At 46.8% G+C, this 16,995-nt stretch overlaps 1 protein-coding gene across 2 annotated transcripts; it reads left to right on the top strand.

Annotated features, from left to right (window-relative positions):
• The first annotated feature begins 328 nt into the window (after nucleotides 1-328).
• LOC120951726 (uncharacterized) lies at nucleotides 329-16,900 on the top strand. Of its 2 annotated transcripts, none has more exons than XM_040370605.2 (6): nucleotides 329-1,131; nucleotides 1,751-1,878; nucleotides 1,964-2,297; nucleotides 3,628-5,623; nucleotides 5,717-5,791; nucleotides 13,677-16,900. In XM_040370605.2, exons 1-6 carry the CDS (start codon nucleotides 1,089-1,091, stop codon nucleotides 13,912-13,914), a joined length of 2,814 nt encoding a protein of 937 aa, XP_040226539.2. In that variant the 5' UTR covers nucleotides 329-1,088; the 3' UTR covers nucleotides 13,915-16,900. The 2 variants fall into 2 exon arrangements, with proteins under 2 accessions (XP_040226539.2, XP_040226548.2); XM_040370614.2 differs by having other exon boundaries at nucleotides 333-1,125.
• The last annotated feature ends 95 nt before the right edge of the window (nucleotides 16,901-16,995 follow it).

The following is a 16,995-nucleotide window of genomic DNA, read 5'->3' as shown; positions in this document are numbered from 1 at the left end:
TAAACTGGATTTCAGCCATACAACCCTGAAATCTTTTGACAGGAAGTTTCTCTCCCATACAAATCAAGCGTAAACTTTTTGAGTTTACGCCTCGTGTGACGTCCGTATCATAATTGTGGTTTGTGTCACTTCCGTGGCCTCGCGCCTATTTATTCAACACTCGCGGATATGAAGGTTATGTTTTTTGTTTTGTTTTGTTGAATAGGACTTGCACAATTGAATTAATACATAATCACGCTCGAGTCATACCCACATCGTCTTATAACCTAAACACATCGCCAGAAGTCTCTATAAAACAAAAAAAAAACAACATCAAACACCCATCGTTTGGCTCGGTGAACATTTTGTCCAAGAAGTGAGCCCGCAGCTATACCGCATCCTGACAGCGCCTTCACACGGCACAAATGTGTCTCTGTGTGTGTGCGTAGCTGTCAGTCGGGGTCTTGTTTGTAGAAAATCGCCCTCGAGCATCAAAAGGCGAACGAAACGAAAGCGAGGAAGGCAGACAAGGCAGGCAGACAGTGCGAGGAGCAAAAAGAAAAGAAACCAGCAACCAGCAAGAACGTTCACCGAGCGATTCCGTCTCGGCAAGTCCGAAAATAAAGACCGAAAATTCCTGTGCCCAGCGACGAGCGTGGCACGGTTGCAGCGCACACAACCAGGTCCGCAGTGTAGCAAAAGACACACACTCAAAAAAAAAACCCCGTTCGGGAGTCGGAGGAGGCAAACAGTAAAAAAACAAAAAAGCCTTCCCCAGTTCCCCTCGATCGTGCACAAGGGGGGACAGGCGCTGGTGGCTGGTGGGTGTCGAGGAGCATCCTCGTGTGTCTCGAAAAAGTCGCGCGTGTTCTCGGGGATTTTGTGTGCACGAATGATTGCACCCAGGGCCCGTTCGTCCGGCCTCGGAAACGCGCGTACGACAATCGACGTCGCCGAGAAGGCATTGACTTGCTTCCGCTGCAGTGCGCGAGGTCCCCGGGACGACTAGGACAGTATTGCGTGTGTGTGCGTGTGTGTGTGTGTGCGTGTAATAACAGTGCCTCCCCCCCCGCAAGTGCAAGGGTGCCCTCGCGCCGCTCCATTAGGATATGGCATCGGTCGCTCGGAAGCTGCCATCGAAACTATGTGAGTGTATGTGTGTGTGAGAGAAGATGGCAGAAGGGAAGGGGAACGGGGTGGGGTTTTTTACCAGAGCGGGGCAGCAGTAGTGGGCACATCTGTTCGCAAAACCGGTGGTTCCGTGGTGTCGTGACGCGGCCCTTCCGCTTTCCTTTGTCGAGCGGGCGCAGCTGTGCGATGCAAAACACCACCCCGGGGAGAAACCACCACCCCCGGAAAAGGGTGGAAAATTTCCTCGATCAAAATCAAACCATCCCTGCCAGCCCGCGCGCCCGTGCGAAGAAGCATCTCCTCGATCAACACACCCTCACGCCACGGGGTCTGGCCTCCATCGCACGAGCTCGTCATACGATACCGACATGGTGTGTGTGTGTTGGTGCAGCGCGCGTACCAAGGTTATGTGCCTCTGTACCAAATTAGGCATAATGGTCGGAACGATTGAACGACACACCGTCTCTGCTCCTACTCCAAGACGGAACCCGATGCTCTACTCGAGGGACAAATCCCCACCCCTATTCGGCAACATTGTTTTCTGGGGGGAATGATTGCTTCTTTTACTAAACATTTTTACTAATTTATGTTTTTTTATGTTCTCCCTCTCCATTTAAACGCTTATTTCCACCCGGCGCAGATGCTATCCAAGCCCATAGCAGCAAAGTAACATGCCTGGATATTGGGGAGACGGGACGCGTGCTGGTCACCGGAGGGCAAGATCGAAACATAAAGCTATGGACGTTCGGTGACGAAAAGTGTTTTATGGTAAGCCAGTCGGACCAGTCGGACGTGTGTCTCTTTATTAACTTGCTGTCGCTGTCGTTTACTCTTGCACGCGCACCATCTCCAGACCCTGCCCGGGCACAACTCGTCGATCGATTGCGTAAAGTTTGCCTACTCGGATGACTTCGTCTACTCCGCGGACGATACCGGCGTGATCAAGCGCTGGAACCTGAACGCGTCCGACTCGATCTCACTGTTCGGGCACATGAAGAGCGTGCGGACGCTCGACTTCTACCCGTACAGCGACTCGTACCTGGTGTCCGGCAGCAACGACACGTCCATCCGGCTGTGGGACGTGCGCGAGAAGGTGTGCATCAAGCGGTACCGGGGCCACATGTCGCACGTCAACTCGGTCAAATTCTCGCCCGACGGTTCGTGGATCGCTTCCGCCGGCGCTGAAGGTGGGTGTTTTGCATGAAACGAGCATAGTGGGGCGAGCTCGGAATCGGATTGCTACCCGATGCCGATTCCGGGTGCGGAAGCAATTCCGGAGCCGATTCCACTGCTGAAACCGATTTTGATTCCGGAGCCGATTCCCAAGATGGCTCGGGATTAAAATCGGCTCCGGAATCGGAATCGACCTGGGAAACGCTATTTGTTCTGGTAATGGAATGAGAATTGACTTCAGGATTAGAATTAGCTCCGGAATGAGAATCAGTTCTAGTGATGGGTAAAGTTGGCAAAAATCCGGAAGGTAGGTCCGCCCAGTATTGTTCGTAGTCAATCGGAATCGTCCGTAATCGGAATCATCTGGAGTCGTCCGGAGTCGGCTTTAGAAACAAAGGCCTGCATACGAAGTGCCCGCGCAAAGCAAAGGACAGAAAAAACACAACGAAATTAAATATCTGTCACAAGCACATTACACGGGATGGCTCCTGCTGACTCCGACCGACTCGGATTCCAGTCGACTCCGATCAACTCTGGGCGACTCCGACTCCGGACGACTCCGACACCGAAGTATTCGGTGATATGATCGGAGTCAGATCGGACTTGATTCCAGATTTTTGCCAACGGCCGACTCAGGACGACTCCGTACAACTCTGAACGACTCTGGACGGTTCCGAACGACTCCGGGCGATCAGCAGATTAGTAATCAGTTCTAGAATTGAAATAAGGAGTTTCAGAAGCGAAATCAGTCCGGGAATCTCCATGAGAATGGATTGTTTAAAAGTAAATTTTGTTTTTTTTTTTTTGCGGCTATCAATATCATCATTGGATCAATATCAATATCATCAATAGGATCATTGGACCCAAACGCCTATTCCTATGGAGATGCCGAAACCGATTCCGTTTCGAAGCTAATTCTGATTTTGGAGCCAATCCCGATGCCGGATCCGATTTTGATTCCGAAGCCAATTCTAGAACCGATTCCGGAACCGATTCCAAAGCCGTTTCCGGAACCATTTCCGGGGCCGATTCCGGAATCGTTTCCGGAAACTGATTCCGGGCCTACTAGCCGGAATTGATTCCGACGAAATCCTGATTTTTCCCATCACTAATCCAAACGTGTATGCCGAAACCAACTCTGATTTCGAAGGCAATTCTGGTTTCGGAGCGAATTTCGATTCCGGAGCCGATTCCGGAATCGATTCCAGAGAACTTCTAGCTGGAATCGATTCCGCCGATTAAACTTAAACTTTCCCATCACTACATGAAACAGAGGACAAGAAAACAGAAAAGAAATCTCACACCTAAACTACTTCTTTGCTCTTGCCGCGTTTGTGTTTGCAGGAAGCGTCATCATATGGGACATTCGGATGAGCAAGCTGTTTATGGAGTTTACCGAGCGGCAGACACCGGCCACCTGCGTCAAGTACCATCCGACCGATCTGCTGATGGCGGCCGGCCGCAGCGACGGCACCGTTGACCTGTACGATCTCGAGAAGCGCCAGCTGATCACGCAAACGCCCGGCGCGGGCGGTGGCGGGGGAGCAGGAGCTGGCGGAGGGGGTGGCGGTGGCGGCCAACCGGTACGGTGCGTCACGTTCGACGAGAGCGGCAAGTGTCTGCTGGTCGGGACGGCCGCCGGCATTACCGTGGTCGGATGGGAACCGGACCGCGAGTACGACCGGATCGACTCGAACTGGTGCCAGCTGGGCGACATGAAGATTGCCGGCACGAAGCTGCTGTTCGGCACGTACGAGGACGCGTCGGTCACGATCCATGCCGTGCCGCTCGGGCAGCTGCGCGCGTTCTACAACCCGCAGAACCCGCAGCCGCCCACGTTCACCCACAACCAGACGTCGCGCAAAAGCTTCAGCAGGGGCAGCGGCAAGGTGCGGCTGTCGATCGGTGGCGGTGCGGGCGGTGGCCCATCTGCCGGACACTCCCCGGACGCGGGCCAGGACGGGGAGCTGGGCAGCGGCAACGGGGGTGGCATGTCGCCCAACTTGAACATCGAAATGATCGACGAGGAGGACGCCACGTACGCCGGGGGCAGTGCGTTCGAGTTCGATGTGCCGGCCGGCCACCCCAAATGCTCGCTGGAAGCGATGGGCAATGGGGGTGGTGGCAGCACCGTTGCAGCTGGGGGTGTGCCGGCCGTCCCTACCGACATCCCAGCATTCCCGGCGGGACCGGGGGAGGGTGTGGGCGGGCCGGCCACCGTCCCGCTCGTTAACAGCCACTATCTGGTGCGGGAAGAGATGCACATGTACAATCTGAACACGCTCGACTACTACCCGCTGCCGAAGGGCCACGTGCCGGAGCCGGAAAAGGAAGACTTCCCGGTAAACAATGCGCAGCCGCCGGATTACGCACCCAAGAGCGCCACCCAGCCCGGAACGGCCGGGTACGTGAACGGGGGCAGCGTCGGTGGCGGTGGACCGGCCGCGGGCAAGGTCACTAGTCGGGTGAGCGCGTCCGGGCGCGCGTCCGCCAGCGGCGGAACGGACCAGCGCCGGCCGGGCAGCATTCACGGCGGGGTGGGGCACAGCCGCTCGGCCGGCAATCTGGTGCGCCGGCTGGCCACCTCGAAAAGCACGCTCGAGCTCAACAAGCTGCCCTTGAACGAGACGTTCGCGTTCAAGAAGCCGATCAGCCGGGGCAGCTCCCCGATCCGGCACCAGCAGGCGCACGCACCGCCGTACCACGGGTCCGGCTCGAGCTCGAGCAAGATACAGCGCAGCGAAAGCAGCGCCCTGATTACGACCAATGCGGCCGCCTCCCTGCGCAATGGCGGCGCTACCAATGGCGGCGGCGGGCCGGCACGGTCGCAGCACAACGCGAACGTGAAGGTGCAGATCCTCACCAAGCCGGTACGGTCGAAGACGTCGCTCGATATTCGCCACCACGCTGGACGTACCACGGCGGCGGCTGGCGGCGCAGAAGCACCATCCGGACCGGCGAGTGGACTTTACGGTTCGCAGCGCGGTGGTGGTGGTGGTGGAGCGATGCACGGTGCCGGCGGTGGCATCGACGCACTGATGATGGACTACGGCAGCGCCAGCGGTAATGTGAACGCGCTGATGCTGGACCAAGCGACCGCCTCCGCCACCATCTTGCGGTACGGCGGCGGGCACGAGAGCTCGAGCATGGAGTACGAGATACAGGTGTTGCGCAACGAGCACGACACGACGCTGCAGGCGCTCTGCAACCGTACCGCGCTGCTGTCCGCGATCCGCAACTACACCAAGTCGGGCGACGTTACCGGCGCGCTCAAGGTGGCGGTGCGGATGAACGATCAGCACATACTGGTCGACGTGCTGGGCGCGATACTGGAGAAAACGTAAGTGCCGGGCAAGATGGTGTATTGTTGCTTTTTTGTGTTGTACATTCTGTTTGCTAATGCTGTTTTGTATGATTATTTTTTTGGTTGCAGCTCGCAGTGGACGCTTGACATGTGCGTGCTCTTACTGCCAAAGGTGTACGATCTATTACAAAGCGAGTATAAGTTGTAAGTATTGTTTTTTTTCCTTCCAATAATGTAACCTCTCGCTTTCTGCTTTTTCCGCTTAAAGTGGCCCATCAAGTTAGCGAGTAAAAGTGAATCTGACCCTTCGTATCGAGAAATGATTGTCAAGGCATGTGTTCTAAATAGCAAAACGAAGGTTGATCCTATATTTTTTTGTATTTTTTTGAATTGAAAGATTTGAACAATGGAAAAAATGTACCTCTAATGATCTCATTCATTGAGAGTAACAGAGCAAAAGTTTCTTTTAAATTTAACTTAAACGCTTCGCAATAACAGTACAGTAAAATCTGGAACAAAGATTATCATTATAAGAAAAGACAAAATAAAACGATTGGACCAATCACATGCTTGGTGACATTTTGTTTAGCACCCAACCCTTGATCACTCACTTGGTCATATTGGTCATATGGCCATATGGTCATATGGTCATATGGTCATATACTCCCAATGATGCGACATTCTAGGGACATACTGGGCGTCTGTCTGCTTTGTGTACAGTAGAGCTCGTGACGCTGACATGATTTTGTTTTGGACGAAATTTGTCACGATTATGTCAGTGACATTTTGCAGAACATAGTCACTGACCAAGCGGTGATCGCAAACATGTCACATGTGAAGCATGCATTGGTCGCACTAATCGTTTTGAGTATCACGTCTGGGCATCACAATTGAGTACGTGACGCTGACATGGATTTTGTTTTAGTCAGATTTTTTTTATGACATTGACAGCTACATTTTGCAGCACTGGGTACAATAATAGTGTCAATTTGGTAACAATTTGCTTGAAGTATTGAAGTCTCTACCTATTTTTAGTTCAGTGACAATGAAGTATTTATTAATTTTGAGCATTGTTTAACATCTGTAGTTATGTTTCCTAGGGGGGCCATTGCTATCATATATGATAGCCAGGGTTTACTGATTTTAAATAATAATTTCTTCAATAACATAAGGCATATTATCATTAAATTTAGCTACAAGATAAACAAAAAAGCTAAATGACCTTATTATGAATATCGTTTTCACATTCATAATAAGCATAAGATTCGGCATAAGACTGTTCCATACTCGAATTAATGATCAGAACGAAACATAAAAACAACAAGAAAAAAGGCCATTTAAATTCATTATTTTTATCGCTTTTTAGTTTGATGATATGCATAATAATATTTCCCACACCTCACATCACTTTTTTTTTTGTTTCGATGATTCCCACACCTTTCTACATCACATGTGATAGCCATAAATGTAAAAATGTAAACATAAAGTGCTACGACGGCCCCCAGGGAAACATAAACAAAATTGTGCTGGTGGTACTCAAAGCAGTTCAAAGCTAACAGTGTGTTTATTATACCAATTCTCAACATTCAAGTGCCATGTGAGACATGTGTTAGTGACATGTGACATTATGTTTGTTAAGAAAAGCACAAGATACGAAAAGTGATATTTTTGTCATCTAGTTCCTTGAATGCAGGGTTCCATCCATAATTCAAAATATTGGCACATTTTCGAATCAAAAAAGTGTCCTGCAGTTTTGAGATACATACTTTGGGATGCAATCCCTGCAACTCAACTAGACTTTTTGGCGTTCGATTAAAAAAAACCATCCAAAATTCTAATAGCATTCGAGCAATATAATAAGCTCGTTTGGAATCGAATTGGAAAATGTAATTCTTCAATGGCACACAAATTTTGCAATCCCTTTTGTTTTTTTTTGTATTCAGAAGAAATAATCAGACCATAATGCTATTTACATTTTTTTGTAATAATATTTTTTTGACATTTCCAATTCAGCTTCAGATGTTGCACACTACAGTTTAAAATATAGCTATCTTTAAAAAATCGGTATAAATTCATCTCCACTTTTACTAAAAAAAAAAATAAACGTATATTTTTACATTCCAATGGAAGAATTATGCGTTTAGTTGATGGTGTTGCCCATCTTATCTAAAACAGTTGGCGCCACTTTCTTGCTTTTACATTGACCGTCATGTTTCCAACAGCCCGAACAATATACCGATTTTGTCAAAGGATAAAGTGAGTCCTCGCACAGCAAAATGATTCCAACTGGTGTTGTTTATGCAACACTTTTAAACGCCTAACGCGTCGCGATGTACGTCCCCAATTCGACACATTTCTAGCAAAATGAAACAATATTTTTAGACAAAACTACGACAAAAATTGCATCCTTCGTACAGTGACTTTTGTTAACAGTGTGACGGCTAAGGCAGTATCTTCAATAACGCATGCATTTAATGGATCTTTGTCGTTGACAGTTTGGGGGTATTTTCTCCGTATGTAAAATACCTTTGCGTGTGCATGCTCAGTTGGGGCAATCTAATATTTTTTTGGAAAAGAAAGATTTTGTGGTTATGCACAATAATAAGTATTAAAACAAAACTATGTGGCTCATTCTATTCTATTACTCGATTTGAGTCGAGAAATGTGACTCGATTGCTCTTTGCAATATGCTTGTTGTTGGAAAATCAATCCAACCAACGCTCGGAGAAGACTTTAAAATATGCTTATAAACTTAGAACGTTTGCCAACAAGTAAGAAACTTATGGATAAGTAAGTAAGATAACTTATAGCAAATAAAATGCTATATTCTTATTGGTCTATTAAATTTGGTTTGATTTTCGTTTAAATGACATTTCCTTAATTAATTGCAACACACATCATGATTAAATTTTTCATAGCTAGCAAACCTATATATTTTACTTCAAAACTGCCGCAACATCGATTTCGATCCATTTCCCGCTACGGGCTTGGTTTCGAAACAGGCTTGAATCGACTTGGGAATCGAAAGAACGCGTAGACGCTTTCGGGGATAAAGCTTCTACTCTCCAAACTTGACATTCCTACAATTTATGAAAACCTCGAAACCGCATTTCGGAGCGAGAGCGAGCTTAGAAGCAAAGTAGATCTAATTTCCTTAGCAATATTCATCTCGACATCTCTATTGCCGGTATAGCAAGAGCCTGTATACGATGGCATATATCATATAACATGTGGTGGGTATGCTCGACAGCGATGAACTAAAACTGCAGTGCCACCGGCTCTGGCCTCAAAGAATTGCCAATTATTATATAAAATTTAAAAAATAAAACCATCGCGTAAACGCGTTTAAATTAATTTATCTAATTATTTTTTCTGTTACGATTGCATTCGCGTTGAAATTGGGATGTCAGCATGAAATGGGGAAAACACCAGTTTAATGAAAGATTTTACTCTAGAGATCGTTGCAATTTACTAGGGGAATAGAATATCCTTTTATTTGCTCTGTTGTTTGCACTTTGTTGCAATTAATTTTCTTTGGAATATCATCATAAATCAAGATTTGACATTCACTCGATCGATAAACCTTAATGTGGTACACCTATTCCTGATAGCCATGTGATAGCCCTTAAGTGGCTACACTAAAAAGTAACTAGAGTTAATGCGACACAAAAACAAGATGCAGGAATTAACAGTTACAGGGAAAATTCTCTGATGTGAACCTTCAAGGGACCGTCCGCTTAGAGATATATTCATGTTGAAGAAAACTAATGAAGATGTTGCTATGAAATATCTAAGAAACCACGCGAAAAACATGACATCCTTTGACCAATTTTTGTTAGAATTGTTACCTAAAATTTCATTTTTCGGAATTCAGAATTTCTGCTGCCAAATCACATATGCAGCTTGAAGGATATTCGCCTTAGGGTGACATTAATCTTGAAGAGACAAACAAATTAGAGAATATGACGCGGGGCCGTCAAAATGTTCATCTTGAAGAAACAATTCATTTTGAAGCGACTGCACCTCAGAGAAATTTCACTGTTTCACTGTTAATAACTGTTTAAATTCTTCAATACAACGGACTGCAGTGTTGCAATTAATTAGTGATTTACGACGGGAAGTCATACATTAGGGAATATTTTTAGGCTAATATTTGGGCCAGAGATATTTGGACCAATTATGTGAGTCAATCGGTCGGTATTAATACAAATCGGTATTATACAAACTTGTAAGTGATTTCTCTATTTTTTCCGGCTCATAATAGAATATCAGCATTTTTGACACATTTCTCCAACACTCGATAATTGGTCCAAAAATTTCGGTTTGTTTGGAATGGGTTTGTTTGACACTTTTCCGTTTGACTATTGATTTAAAGTTTTTACACCACCATAGACATTCTTTAATTAAATTTAGCTTCTGTTGTATGGAAAAAATCTTCTATTTTAGCTTATTTACAGCACCGCACATTTATTGCAAAATCTGCAAACCAACCATTTGCGTTGCTTCCTCATGCACCAACTGTCCGTCCGGCGGCAGCAGTACGCCATTGCAAAAACTGCGGCGCGCGCCGACAGGAAGGACGCAGCGGCGAGAAGGAGGAGGAGGCCCCCGTTTCGAAGGCTATTATTTTACCCAGGGCCGTTGGCAGCCCAGCCCAGTGCGCAAACGAGGAAGTCGCACATGATGCGATTAGGATCTTTCGTACCTTTTTTGTTCCCCGCTCCTCCCCCCTCCCCACCCCACCTCTTCCATGCGTAGCGTAATCCCTTTACCGTGTCGTTGTCAGATCATGCTGATAGAGATTTTCTTCACTTTTTGCACGTTAAATGTGTTTAACAGAAGAACATTAGAGAAAAAAAAAATAGAAGCACCAACAACAACAGAGCCCTTCAAACGATCTCGTCACGCGGAGAAAAGTGTGTGTGTGTAAATGTGATATTGTTACCGTTACCGGTTTGCTGGTAGAAGATGGCACTCTGACGGGAGGCGAGCGAGCATCCCGCTTTTCCCGACCGTACCGACTATCGAGCTTCTCCTCCTTTTCCGCTCTCTCCCGCTCTTCTCTCCGTTCGCATCCCGCGCAAAACCGACAGAGGACCGCCGTTTCGGGTTTGTCGCGCGGCCACAAACTACGAACGGGGAGGGGTCACGCACAGCCGTGCGTGCACGTGGAAGAAGAAGAAGCCGAAGACAACGACAACGAAAAAGAAACCCCCCGCCGTCATCCCGGTTTGCGTTTTGATTTGCGGAAAGCCGCTCGGTTGCTGCGCGGCGCAAAGCATGAGGGCCGTCCCTTCGGCACCCGAATTTTCCCCCTTTTCAGTATTATTATTACTGTTGCCATACACACGGGGGGAGTGGTTTTCCCCTGCTTGTTGCAAGGGGTGGCCGAAGGTGGTTGGCCGTTGCAGGACGAGAGGCGGCGGTGTAGCGTAGCGTGTTACATTATTAGCGATGAAGTGCGATGGCGATTAGTTGTGGAAATGTGGCACCGTTGTGGTGGTGGTGGTGGTGGTGGTGCGCGTTTGGTAGGGAAACCCGTTTTCTTTTTTTTTCTCTCTGGTCCCCGCGCGCAAAAGCGGGGCATTACAATTGAGCCGCTTTTCCACGTTGCTTAAACCACGTCTTTGTTTATCAAAATTTTCTTTTAGGAAATGCTTGTGTGTGTGTGTGTCTGGGTGCGCATTCAATGCCGAAATGACGCTTGCTGCAGCAGTGAGAAGATGGATGAGAAGGACATAGACGGGGAAAAACTCGGTTTATTATGATTTATATACCCACCAGTGCTGCAAAATGTCACTGTCAATGTCATAAAAAAAATCTGATGTCAGCATCACGTACTCAATTGTGATGACCAGAGGTGATACTCAAAACGATTGGTGTGACCATGCTACGTGACATTTTTACAACCAACGCTGATGTCAGCTTCTATGTCATGACTTTTTTTTTACTGTGATCAGTTCTGCAAAATATCACCGACATAGTCATGACAAATGCCGGCTGAAACAAAATCATGTCAGCGTCACGTGCTCTACTGTGATGATCAGAGGTGATTCTCAAACAGTTGGTGCGTCCATCACACACGCTTGGCGACATTTTATGCAATCAACTCCTGGTCAGTCACTTGGTCGCGACATTTTCCGTCGCTGATCATCACGATAGTCATGGGTCAGATATGCGGTGCATGCGAATGGTCCCAAGAAACAAAAAGAGCAGACAGAGCGAGAAAGAATGCTCAGTTTGTTTGCTTGGGGACCACACGCGAAGTATATTCCAAGAATGTCGTGATTATCACCGACAGAAAATGTCATGACCAACTGAGTGACCAAGAATTGGGAGCTGCCAAAAATGTACCACCAAGCATGTGATTGATGCTCCAACTGTATGAGGCTCACCTCCTGATCATCACAGTTGTGTACGTGAGCTGAATTGAACTTCGTTGCAGTCATGTCAGCACTGTTCACAGCCAGAAAAAGTCATGATTATGCTTGCGCCGGCATTAAGCTCAGCTTGTCAGTCAGAGTATCGCGATTGACGCATGTCGTCATGTCATGACGCACTTTCATTGAGTATCAGCAATGAACATGAACGTGACGCGCATGCCATTTTGCTGCACTGATACCCATCCTGCCGCGTCTTGCCGTCCAGCGATGCGTAAAAGTAGACACACACCCAGCGGCAGGAACCATAAACCGAAGGACATTACTCGCGCTAAAACGGAGCACGCGAACAACAAACGGCTGGCTGGAGATGGTAACCGGCACAAAAAAATTGCGCCTCTCCACAACAGTGTGAAGTGTGTCCCGATAGTTCACTCTCAGCAAATGGGAACAGCATCATCGTCCTCCCCCCCAGCATGACATTAATATTAATAAGTCTGTGCGCGTCTGCTGCATGCACCATTGACATTTTGCAGGCTATGGCGACCGACCGACGGACCGACCGGGAGCGAGTAACGCTCCCCTACCTCTTCTCTGGCCCAGTGTTGCGTCCAACCTGCGCCGTCATTTTGTACCGAGTGCTGCTGCAGCCCTTCCGTGGCAGTTTTGGCGATGGGAAGATTATGAAAAGTATCTATTACCACCCCCCGGCCCCGGCCTCACAGACGCAATCAGACGCCGAGGGGCGACAAGCATTGATTCTTTGCCAGTCGTTAAACGGAGAGAGCGAGAGAGAGAGCGAATTGGATGGAAACGGTAGTGAGGGGGAGGTGGGCAGGACGATAAAAGTAGATATGATTTTGTTTTTACCATGTCTGCGCCCGAAAATATGTCCTTTTTTGCCCTATGTTTTGTGTCCCCGCGCCGTTGCCCTCTTTCCCGCTGCAATCAATGCACACACACACGCACACACACATAGACATACTTATTTTGCAACCGTTAGGCACCGCCGTGCGTCTCCGGCCGCGTGCAGATTGTTGCAGTAATGGCGCAGTTAGCGCGCGCAATCGAACACGCTGCCACACCGGGGCCTGGTGAAGCGACGGGCTTCGCGTGTCGTGGCTCCCTGTGTGACTGGGTGTGGGGAGGGGGGGGGGGGGGGTTTGACGGGAGAAGCTGTTGTTTTCGGTGCGCATCGGGCCAAATTGTGCCACGATCGGTTTCATTGCCGCTCTCCGACAGCAGAGCGAGCGAGATCGAGCTTGCCTTGTGCATCAACAATATCAAATTACGCCATCTCGCCCAGGGGTTGACACGGAAAGGGGACACACAAAATCCTGGACCGAATCAAACAAAAAAAAAAAAAAGACGGAAGGAAAGGTTGCTTGCACGCCCGTGCGCGCGTGTGTGTGTGAAATGTATGTTTGACAACGTAATTTGATGTATATATGCTTCGCCCCGGAACAGATGTGATTTTTTTTTTTTATTTTGGTTTTCGTTGTTGCTTTTCCGCTTTACTTTTATTATTTGTTTATTTATTCTTTGGCGACCCGCCGTGGAAATGGAACACAAAATGGAAGTGCTTGAAAATGGCGCACCTTTTTTTTCGTGTTTGTTTCGAAAGAGTGGCGAAAGAGTGGATGCAATTGCAAATCTCCCCCTACCGTTTCTAATGTATCTGTATCTGTCTTTTTTTTTTTCTTTGCCAGCCACTGCACCCGGGCCTGCGATACGCTGCGCGTCATCCTGTCCACCTTTCTGCCGGTGATACGCGAAAACACCGACCCGTGGGGCGCCTGCACGATCGGCGTGGACGTCAGCCGGGAGGAGCGGCAGAGCAAGTGTCTCGAGTGCAAGAACTGGCTGCTGCGGATACGCTGCCTGCCGGAAAACCCCAAGATGGGCAGCAACCTGCAGCAGCTCCAGAACATGATAGTGGACATCTGATAGACGGTGGTGGTGGTGGTGGCGGCGGTGTCACCACTAGCCCCGCCACTCGCCGTTTATCTCTTCTTCCCCTGCCAGCGCCCGAAAGGAGCACCGTGCTATGGAGCAGCAGCAGCAGCAGCAGCACCAGCAGCAGCAGCAGCAGCAGCAGCAGCAGCAGCGTGATTATCTCATGACCGCAAAATCGTTTAACATTATTTGCCGTCCTAGTGATAGAGTTGAGTGTGTGTGTGCGCGCGTTTTGTCTGTGTGTGATGTGGTTTTAGACACTCACCAGCACCAGGGTTCAGGGCAGCCGAGATAGTGTGGTTCGTTTTAACGGCGCAAAGGCCGCCTTCACGTTGGTGGAAACCAATTTTAAACGCAAAAAAAAACAAAAAAAAAGTCACTAGTAGCTGCGGCAAGCTTTCAAAAAGCGTTGTGCCTGTACGCTGCATGGATTGCAACGTCCTAGAAATTCCCCCGCACTGATGGCACCATGGTTCCAATTTCCCGATTTTCATTAGAATTTCAAGGCCGTTAGCCGTCTGGTTTTCTGTTTTTGTGTCTGTATTTTATTTAATTTTTTAATTTGTTTTGTTTTTATTGGTCTTCTTAGCGCCTTTCTTGTTTTCCTTGTTGTCCCTTTGACTTTACTAACTGTGTATACCCCCCCCCCCTCCCCCTGTATCACAAAATCAAAAGCAAAAAGGGAAAAAAACGACTGTAATTTAAACGTAAGGCACCAATTGCATTTCGGCCGGCACTACTCCGTTCCAATTAAATCCCATTCCCATTTACAATTAGAATAAAGCGCTCGCATTTTTGCCTATTTTCTTCCTCCTCCTACTACTATCAGTAGCGCGTGTGCGTGTGATAGGTGGACACGTTTTGGAGTCGGCTCGTGTGTGTGCGTGTGTGTTTTTTTTTGTTAAATCCCACCCACTCCTACACCTCCTACAGCCAGCAACCAAGTTTGCTTTCGGTTCTGGCTCTACTACCGCTACTCTAATAAGACTGATGATCCCGTGTTTGCCGTGCTGGTCTGGAGGCAGAATGGTTGGGGGTGAGGTAGGGAAACGCTTTTTTTTTAAACTATTGATTGCTTGAAGCTGCACCTGATGCAAACTAATAATGATAAAAATAACATTAATATAAATAATAATAAAACGATGAAGAAAGTAACATGTACAGCGAGCGAGAGCTGCTAAAAAACGTTTTACGATTCCTTGCACTAGGCTGCCCTTGGTTGCCTTTGTTTATTGTGCCGTTTTGACGAGAGAGAGAGAGAGAGTGGGAAAGAATGCGCAATATGGGCGGCAAATAAAAGTGAAAAACATAACCTAATCAAACCGTGACTGTAAAGTAATGTGTATAAGTTAACATTAACCGCAACAAAAATCGATCGGCCACCACGATCGACCACAGAAGAGAAAGTGAGAGCAAGAGAGCATATATATTTAAGTAGCGACAGCAGAAGGACGAGCATTTTAATACGAGAAAGTTATAGAAAGAGAGAGAGAGAGAAAGAGAGAAAAAAAACAATCGAAAACGAAAGCATGAGCGTGCGTGTGTAGCGATCGGCACTAACCAAAAAACACTAGTTTTATCTACCTTTTTTTCGTTTGTTTGTTTGTTTTAATAGCTGCATGCCTAAAAAAACACAGCGTAGTCATATTAGGTACGGTTTTGCTGCGCGCGAAAGAGAGAGGATCACGGTTGGCGGAGGAGAAGAAGAAGAAGAAAAAAAGAGAAGAAGAAGAAGAAGAAGAAGAAGAAGAAGAAGAAGAAGAAGAAGAAGAAGAAGAAAAAGAAAAAGAAGAAGAAAAAGAAGAAGAAAAAGAAGAAGAAGAAGAAGAAGAAGAAGAAGAAGAAGAAGAAGAAGAAGAAAAATGAAAAAGAAAAGAAGAAGAAAAGAAGAAGAAAAGAAGAAGAAGAAGAAGAAGAACAAAAAGAACAAAAGAAGAAGAAGAAGAAGAAGAAGAAGAAGAAGAAGAAAAAGAAGAAGAAGAAGAAGAAGAAGAAGAAGAAGAAGAAGAGAACCTGCACGTACCGCTAGATAATTAGACAATAACACGGAGCAAGCAGCAGTAGCGAGTAGTGTAACATTACTAAACGAATGAGCAGCGTATGTTTTCTTTTCTCCTTAACAAATGTGTTAATCGTTGTGTTTATTTTAATCCGTTCTTCTTCTAAAGGTAGCAAGTGCAACCGTTTTGAGGCACACGACAACACACGAGTAAGTGCGCTGGGGAAGCGAAACCGGTGGGCAGTAAATTGTAGCGAAAATAAGCAACACGTGGTTGTGTAACGACAAGATAATCAGTTTTATAAAAACACACAGACAGTCGAAGGAGGAGAGTTAGAAAGATAGAGAGAGAGAGAGAGAGAGAGAGAGAGAGAGAGAGAGAGAGAGAGAGAGGGATAGAATAGAACAAATGGAGCGGTAGAAGCTCTCCAAGCTCACAAATCGTCGTTATTTGCAAACGTAGCTCTAGTTTGCTTCGTTTCTTCGTTTTTTTTTATACACCCAACTAACCCAAGAGGAGAAAAGAAGAGAAGAGGAAGCTGCTCCCTTGCACACACCACCCAACCCACTGCACAATGTGTAAGGGATGTGGCGCACGACGGCGATACACTATTACGAACTTATTGGCCTTAAATAGACATATGTGTGTGTGTGTGCGTGTGGATTTTGTACTAAACTGCTCAATCAAACGAATACGACAAACAAACCGTATATTTAATACTCAACAGAGATATAAAAGAAAAAGTTATTCGAAAAACACACAAAAATGTTCACACAAAACAATATCGTGCCCGGAAAGGATCGAACACGGGGAGAGGAGGGTTAGGGAGTTTTAGGAGAGAAAAAAAAGAAAACCTTTAAACACACACCTACACAACCTAGCAGCAGTACCTTTTGAAGAGGTTTTGATGTATAAAATGTACAAATCGCTTTAACATAAACTTGCCTACACTGTAACAATAAAATTCATAAAATGAAGAGCAACAGTCCTAAATATTATCAAAGAAAAAAAAAAAGAAAACACGTATACACACATCCACATATATATATATATATATATATATATATATATA

The sequence above is a fragment of the Anopheles coluzzii genome, chromosome X (assembly GCF_943734685.1).
Source record: "Anopheles coluzzii chromosome X, AcolN3, whole genome shotgun sequence".
Taxonomy (NCBI): domain Eukaryota; kingdom Metazoa; phylum Arthropoda; class Insecta; order Diptera; family Culicidae; genus Anopheles; species Anopheles coluzzii.
The sequence above is the reverse complement of the archived record's forward strand: the minus strand, read 5'-3'. Positions and strand labels throughout refer to the sequence as shown.